The 8867-nt window shown below is 36.3% G+C and overlaps 1 protein-coding gene across 3 annotated transcripts in view; it reads right to left on the bottom strand.

Annotated features, from left to right (window-relative positions):
- Positions 1-3855: 3855 nt before the first annotated feature.
- Positions 3856-8867, bottom strand: part of LOC110463379 (protein SMG7-like) — a 57213-nt gene continuing 52201 nt past the window's right edge. For all 3 annotated transcript variants that reach the window (XM_021517915.1, XM_021517914.1, XM_021517913.1), the window contains one exon: positions 3856-6482. In XM_021517915.1, the coding sequence (XP_021373590.1) occupies positions 6393-6482 (90 nt within the window). In that variant the 3' untranslated portion in view covers positions 3856-6392. The remainder of the gene's footprint in view (positions 6483-8867) is intronic.

The following is an 8867-nucleotide window of genomic DNA, read 5'->3' as shown; positions in this document are numbered from 1 at the left end:
CAAATGAATTCCTTCTCTAATTTGCATTCTATTTTTTGATAGATTACATTAGTCATTATGATCAATTTTTTAAGACCAAAATAAAGTGAACAATGAACACACTGAAGAGATGGATTATAAACAGCTGCAGCACCATTGACTAAAACTCATACCTTAAGGTCGCAAGGAGGTATAAATCTGCTGTGACCAAGTGACAGTTGAAAATTGACCAGTTCCTTCTGTTACACTTATCTACATGTATCACAGGATACTATTGATTTACCACAAAGAAATACTTTAGTATATCACAACCCACTAAAATATGCAAAATACAGTTTTCAAGCATGAGTCATAGGCCAATCAAAATACGTCTTTGTGAGCAGTAGGCTTTGATAAGTCATTTGAATATTTTATTATTAAAAAGATGTGACATCATTATGAGTTTTTTTATCAACAATCATACGCACTTTCATCATGTACTTTAACAGACCATCAGCAATTTGTCAAATTTATTTAATGTGACAAAAAAGGCCTGACACCCTTTCACCACTTTTACATGTAAAAATTAACAGAAACAGGAACTATGATCCCTGTATGTGCAGGGGTTACGCCATCCTCGATACTCCAGGGGTTACGCCATCCTCGATACTCCAGCGGTTACGCCATCCTCGATACTCCAGAGGTTATGCCATCCTCGATACTCCAGGGGTTACGCCATCCTCGATACTCCAGGGGTTACTCCATCAAAAGAATCTCGCTGTCATGAAACGGTAAAAATTGACTGACTTTGAAGTCGGGTGTCACTCCTTTGTAATCTCCTAAGGACAGGTATCAGCCTAACGATTGGTCAGGTTTTTGCTACCTAAGACCAATCAAAAAGCTGTCCTTGTGCCTTCAATTTTGCTATTACACATTCTACAGGTACAGAGAGCGTAAGTGAGCATTACCCCTGGAGTATCGAGGTCACCTAACCCCTGTAGTCTCAAGGTCACCTAACCCCTGGAGTCTCAAGGTCACTGTGTGTGGGGAGATCAATATTTTGCCACTAATAACATAATCAATAGTTATTTCCCTGTATTACTGACAGGAGAAACTGATGACATATCTCCTATATCACATGCTACCTATTCCACTCTCTCATGTAATACACTCTTGACGATTACTCAATGGTTATTTAAGGTAAGCTCTAACATTCTAATTAGATCAAATATCTCTCTATTAACAACTGCTAAAAAACCTTTCATACACACATTTCCCTTGTAAGCAGTAATAACTGTAGACATTGCAGGATGGTTTTAAATAATCAAAGTGTTTTCTATAAAGAACAAATAGTTCATTAAATCCATCTGTATTTTTGTCTCAGGATATCAAGAATAAAACAAGGCATGACTTTGGAAATTCAGTTGGTTGTTTTTGAAGTAAATGCCAAAAAGCTATTTCAAGGAGAGCTGAAATATAGAGATGCTTTTTCATATCAATCAGAATGAGGCTGAATGTAATGTATGATTAGAGCCTGCAGAATAGTATTCTAGCTGTATGTGTATATACGAGAGAAGGTCGTTCTAGTAACATGGGATATAATTGTCTGGTGTAGGAGAAAACAACTAGAATCAAGCTGTATGTGTAAACATGACAGAAGGGCGTTCTACTAACAAGGGATGTACATTGTCTGGTGTAGGAGAAAACAAATAGAATCAAGCTGTATGTGTATACATGACAGAAGGACGTTCTAGTAACATGGGATGTACATTGTCTGGGGGAGGAAAAAACAATTGGTATCAAGCTGTAAACAAATAATCTAGTAACAAGTTACAATTGTCTAGAAGGACAGATTCTTTCACATGTGAATCAGGCAACTAGAATCAAGCTGTATGTGTAAACATGACAGAAGGGCGTTCTACTAACAAGGGATGTACATTGTCTGGTGTAGGAGAAAACAACTAGAAGCAAGCTGTATGTGTATACATGACAGAAGGTCGTTCTAGTAACATGGGATGTACATTGTCTGGTGGAGGAGAAAACAACTAGAATCAAGCTGTATGTGTAAACATGACAGAAGGGCGTTCTACTAACAAGGGATGTACATTGTCTGGTGTAGGAGAAAACAACTAGAAGCAAGCTGTATGTGTATACATGACAGAAGGTCGTTCTAGTAACATGGGGTGTACATTGTCTGGGGTAGGAGAAAACAACTAGAATCAAGCTGTATGTGTAAACATGACAGAAGGACGTTCTAGTAACATGGGATGTACATTGTCTGGGGAAGGAAAAAACAATTGGTATCAAGCTGTAAACAAATAATCTAGTAACAAGTTACAATTGTCTAGAAGGACAGATTCTTTCACATGTGAATCAGGCAACTAGAATCAAGCTGTATGTGTAAACATGACATAAGGTCGTTCTACTAACAAGGGATGTACATTGTCTGGTGTAGGAGAAAACAACTAGAAGCAAGCTGTATGTGTATACATGACAGAAGGTCGTTCTAGTAACATGGGGTGTACATTGTCTGGGGTAGGAGAAAACAACTAGAATCAAGCTGTATGTGTAAACATGACATAAGGTCGTTCTACTAACAAGGGATGTACATTGTCTGGTGTAGGAGAAAACAACTAGAATCAAGGTGTATGTGTATACATGACAGAAGGTCGTTCTAGTAACATGGGGTGTACATTGTCTGGGGTAGGAGAAAACAACTAGAATCAAGCTGTATGTTTAAACATAACAGAAGGTCGTTCTAGTAACAAGGGATGTACATTGTCTGGTGTAGGAGAAAACAAATAGAATCAAGCTGTATGTGTATACATGACAGAAGGACGTTCTAGTAACATGGGATGTACATTGTCTGGGGTAGGAGAAAACAACTAGAATCAAGCTGTATGTGTATACATGACAGAAGGTCGTTCTAGTAACATGGGATGTACATTGTCTGGGGTAGGAAAAAACAATTGGTATCAAGCTGTAAACAAATAATCTAGTAACAAGTTACAATTGTCTAGAAGGACAGATTCTTTCACATGTGAATCAGGAGAATAGGTAAATTCCAATATCATTTACTAAATAGAGTGAAACCTAATTAAGGCTCTGTGACATGTAACCAAGAAGACTTCATCCTCCACTAACAAAAGAACATGTCTATGCCAGCCAGCCTACCATATATTATGTGATGCCATCTTGCTATGAAATTCAATGTCCTTCAGTAGAATATTGAGGTGATCATTACCTTCCTTTACAAGGTAATACCGATGTAGCACACAGCCAGTTAGACGGATTGTTACACCACAAGACAAACATAGGAAATGCCGTCACATTTCATAACCAGGGGATATCACATGATAGCAGGGAGGCAGTTGGCATACATGAAATGAATCTTTTTACCAAATGTTTTAATTTACAAGACATGTTAAGTCAGGATAGTAGAAGAGTAAGAAGAAGAACAAGAGGCCCATGGGCCTTAACGGTCACCTGAGTCCTACAATATTTATTTTTGTTGTTGAAATATGTACCAATTTGAGTAAAAAATAGTATAATGTTAACTTAACTTTGTCAGGACCATGAGCTGATCATTCCTAGACCAATTTTAAGTGAGATCGGCCTATTAGAACTTAGTAGCAAAATAGCGGCCATGGCAGCCAAATTGTATTTCTGATTGACCCGAAAAATAACAACACTTTGTCAGGACCATGAGGCGATCATTCCTACCAACTTTCAGTTCAATCGGCCCAGCAGAACTTGACTTTAAGTTTGAAATGTAAAATGTTAACGGACGACGGACGACGGACGACGGACGACGACGGACGAAAACGGATAGCAATAGGTCACTTGAGCTAAAGCTCAGGTGACCTAAAAATGGAATAATAATACACCCACTCCTGGTTAATTAGAATTCTATTAATTCAACATGCCCTGACTTGACATAGGTAATAATACTTTAATTGTATCCTGGTGCTACATGAGCCAGCTCTATACAACATACCCTGACTTGACACAGGTAATAATCCTTTACCTGTATCCTGGTGCTACATGAGCCAGCTCTATACAACATGCCCTGACTTGACACAGGTAATAATCCTTTAATTGTATCCTGGTGCTACATGAGCCAGCTCTATACAACATACCCTGACTTGACACAGGTAATAATCCTTTACCTGTATCCTGGTGCTACATGAGCCAGCTCTATACAACATGCCCTGACTTGACACAGGTAATAATCCTTTAATTGTATCCTGGTGCTACATGAGCCAGCTCTATACAACATGCCCTGACTTGACACAGGTAATTATCCTTTACCTGTATCCTGGTGCTACATGAGCCAGCTCTATACTTCACCCATGTTTTACATAGGCTGGATCTATCTTACATCTCTTTTTAACAAGGGAGAGTTCAACATATTGATTTGAGAACAAATGACATACCTCACATGTGGAAAGATACGGCTTAATTAATGTAACTGAAACTGAAATAGTACCCAGTCAATGTTAGTGAGGTTTCTGACCATAACTCTGTGCCTGTAGACACTCTAATACATCTACCTCATAATTCTATACTTATATCACTTTGTCACAATTACACTCAAATAGTCATTCTTATATATACCAATCACCAATTTGTCCTGTGATAATACTCCAATGTCCTACATTATTATGGTCCACTTTTTAAAAAGGATGTCAACATTCCTATCTACATCACAGACATATACCTGTGATAATGTGTAACTAGTGACATGGGTTTACACCTTTTGACATGTGATATAGTGACACATGTGATATAGTGACACAGGTGATATAGTGACACATGTGATATAGTGACACAGGTGTTATAGTGACACAGGTGATATAGTAACACAGGTGTTATAGTGACACAGGTGATATAGTGACACAGGTGATATAGTGACACAGGAGTGTCACTGTGACACTGACAATGGTGACACATGTCTACACCTACTAACCGGTAATATAGTGACACAGGTGATATTGTGACACAAGTGTGACACTTTGACACCTTCTGACCGGTGATATAGTGACACAGGTGTGACACATGTTTACACCTTTTGACCGGTGATATTGTGATACAGGTATGTCACTATTACAAAGATGATAGTGACATTGTGTATACATCTGCACATGGTGTCAGTGATCTAACACACATAAACAAATAAAACAGTATGGCTCCCTAATCAGTCAACATATATAACACAACATGACAACTAATCACATAACATGACAAAAGTCACATGGTATGAAAAAGTCACAGAATACGACAAATAGTCACATGATACAATAAATAGTCAGTTGATATGAAAAATTGCACATGATATGGCAATTTATCACATGATATAAGATATATTCACATAATTTGGCAATTTGTCACTAAATGTTGACACTTAAAAGTGTAACTTATTGACCGTGAGTTCATTTTGTTAAAGTCTATAACACAGGAGAGGTTTTAAATGAATTCAGATGAAAACCTCCGTTCCTGCTTGTTAGTGACAAAACCTCGCGTTCCTGCTTGTTAGTGACATCACGGACTTGACTTGATCACGTGACCTGTTTAGTCACAGCAGTTGACATCAAATTCATGTGCAATGAATAACTAGTAATATGACCAGTGATCTCATTATAAGCTGAAGCATGAGTTTCATAAAACACGTATATGTATAAACACAAATGACATCCTGACATAACCTGGAATAAATGGTGACAATATAATCTGTCATATAATTTAATATATGTACAATCTGTGCAAAAACAGTAGGAGTGCAAGCTAAAACTGTTTATCACATTCCACCCTTGTATCATACACAATGTCAAATGTTTGCTTTGCAAACCATTCCTGCGGACACATTCATTGTGTCTGTATGCTAATGTACTGTGCGACACCTATACACTAATGTACTGTGCGACACCTATACACTAATGTACTGCCAGCATTTGTTGACACATATACGCTAATGTACTTCCCGTGTTTGGCGACAACTGTACACTTATGTACTGCCTGTGTTTGTTGACACCTGTACGCTGATAGACAACACTGGCATCGTTGACAGTTCCTTGTATGTTGTAAGTATGTAGCAATGACATGTTGACACCAGATAGATTTAAACCTTAAATGGTGATATAATTGTTGTCTTAATATCACATCATGTCATCATTTCTACTGTTGACTCAATATTGTCTCTTCAATTGAGACATTATGTCATCATATTGTTAACTGACACAATGACACTGCTGTCTTTCTGTTGACATATTCTGTCATCATTATCCGTTATTGACACAAGCTGTTGACACATTATGTTACAGCTTATCAGCTGTTGACATCTGGTGTCATTGTGTTTTGGTAGAGCCAGTGACACATGTTGTGTGCAGGCTGAGGAGAAATTCCTTGGATGTGTATCCCTTGTCCACGGCCTCCCCTCAATGTGGGTCATTCTGTCGACGTTTTTGTTTCTCCAGGAGACGTTCTAATGGTGACTGACCAGCCGAGGATCCTGATGACCAGATAGACTGTGAAAAGAAACAATGAACTGAATATTCAAATCTTCTTTATAAGTTATAAAAGGTCACAAGGTCATGATAATCAGCCTATATGTACCTGAGGTGATTTTACGAATGGATATCAGGACCCAAGAGGCAATCAAGTTAGCAGACATTATATCTATGCATCCTCAAGCCCAATGTGATGTTATGTGAAGATCAACTTGAAACTAATTAATATGAGAAAAGTTTATCAATTCAATTTATTTATTACCAAATGCATATTGCATATAGGCGTACAGAAATATACATATAGATAAATACTTTAAAAATATCTTGTACAATGGCGGAGAACATATGCAATAGATTCAATCCCATACATAATATTTACAAATTAGGAAATTGGCATAAGTTTGGGAAAACTTTAAGGTTTTCCTAAGGTAACTTGGCGGACTCTTATGAAGCATAATTTAGTTGCATAATTTAGTCGTTTAGGAAATAGTACAAATGAGCCAGCGGCTGGGAAAAGGGACCTTATGTTTCTAATAAAACGAAGTAGTAAATGAAATATTCAATATTTTATATGAAAATACCAATATTTTTATTTTTGCATCATGTTAAAATATGGATAATTATGAGTACTTTAATATGAATGTAAGCAATTGTTTTTACCATAATAGCCTCACTGCAGATTATTGCATTAAAGTAATCCATTTCTTTACCTTCAATTAGCTCACTTTAAATTAGGGGTAGAGCAGACTCGGGGAACGCAGTTTGTATGGAAAGCTTTTTATTTTAGTAATACAAAAACTTGGCAGTCATGCTACTCATAACCTTCTCTTCAAAATGACATATAATGCATTATCATAGACTAACAACTGTTTATTCAACAGAAGAAAATGTAAAATTAAGAAATGAATTCTAAAACGGTGTCATCAAAGTTCACCGTAAATATGACGTCACTTCATGACGTCATAACTCCATTTGACAGTTTTGGGGACATCAACTTCACTTTGATGTTATGTCGTTATTTTTCAACCGATTTGTATAATTTTTGCACCAATACTTTCTTTGGAATTTCTATTTTAAGGAAGATTTCCACGTCTTATATGTGCATTGTGAGTCGTAAGGACCCTTTTCTCAGCCGCTGGCTCAACTAAAGTCTTAATCTAACCAAATTTCTAGGAAATAACAAAACTTCAAAGTCAAACATACAACCTCAACATGAAGGTAGAACGAGTACTATATAGTATATAATGAAATAAGATTATAACTCATTGTGAAATAAAGACATAGATCTCAATCGCATTATACAGTAACAAAACGTTAATAGCAAGAATTTGATACAGCTTATATTTCATAATATACGACTTCTCTTACAATTGCCTGAATCAAGTACTTACTTAAATTTCTAATAAGTTTAAAAATTTTGCTAGACAGTAGCTCTATTAATTTAAACACAGAAGGACGAATAAGATAGTATGGCTTGATATACGATACTCTTAATTCTAAAAACACAGGACACATAAGAATGAAATGAAACTCATCCTCGACATCTCCAAGATCACATAAAGTACACAATCTCTGGTTTCGAGGCACTGCATTATATCTATCTGTCTCTATATTAAGGTTATGTGCTTGCAATCTATATTTCGCAAGAATACATTTATTTTTTCTAAATAGCGGTTTTGTAAAATACCATTGTAGATCAAAACGGTCAACAATGTTCAACAAACATTTTGAAGATGTCTCAAATATGTTTCTCATTTCCTGAATAAAAGTATCCTTTATGCGTTGTATATATAATAATAAAAAAGATTTCTCATTTGGTACACATTGTGCCAACCACACATCTCCAAAACCCAACGTACTACACAAATCACGTCTCAGATGATAAACCCAATTTGCTTTACAATTTGGTTTCCTGTTATAAAGCTCTAAAAGTTCATCGTAACAGGCCCCTTAAAATACAGATATTAGTCTTTAATATTTGCAGCCAGTACTTTACAATAGCAATCCTACGCTGTATATGCAAAGGGTAACGACCAAGTTCAAAATACACCATGGCATTATTTACTGTTTTCCTGACACTCAATACGGTTTTCAAAAATAATAAATGTATATTTTCAATCTGCGGTGCAGGACTATAACCCTATACTTCACACCTGTAATTCACAATACATGATATATAAGTACCAAATAAAGATAACTTGGTCTTTTCAATCAACAAAAATCTTTTCGCTTTCCGATTAAGAAGAAAATAAGCTTTCCTTCCTTGTACAGCAATTTTATTCAATGCAATGGTAAATTTACCATTATAATTAAAAACCAAACCTAAATAGCAAAATTGATCTACCACTTCTATAGCTTTACCATCAAAAATCCACTGCTCGTTTGGATACAATCGTTTACTTT

This window comes from Mizuhopecten yessoensis, unplaced genomic scaffold, assembly GCF_002113885.1.
Source record: "Mizuhopecten yessoensis strain PY_sf001 unplaced genomic scaffold, ASM211388v2 scaffold10897, whole genome shotgun sequence".
NCBI classification, from domain to species: domain Eukaryota; kingdom Metazoa; phylum Mollusca; class Bivalvia; order Pectinida; family Pectinidae; genus Mizuhopecten; species Mizuhopecten yessoensis.
Note: the sequence above shows the minus strand (reverse complement) of the source record. Positions and strands in the feature narration are given on the sequence as shown.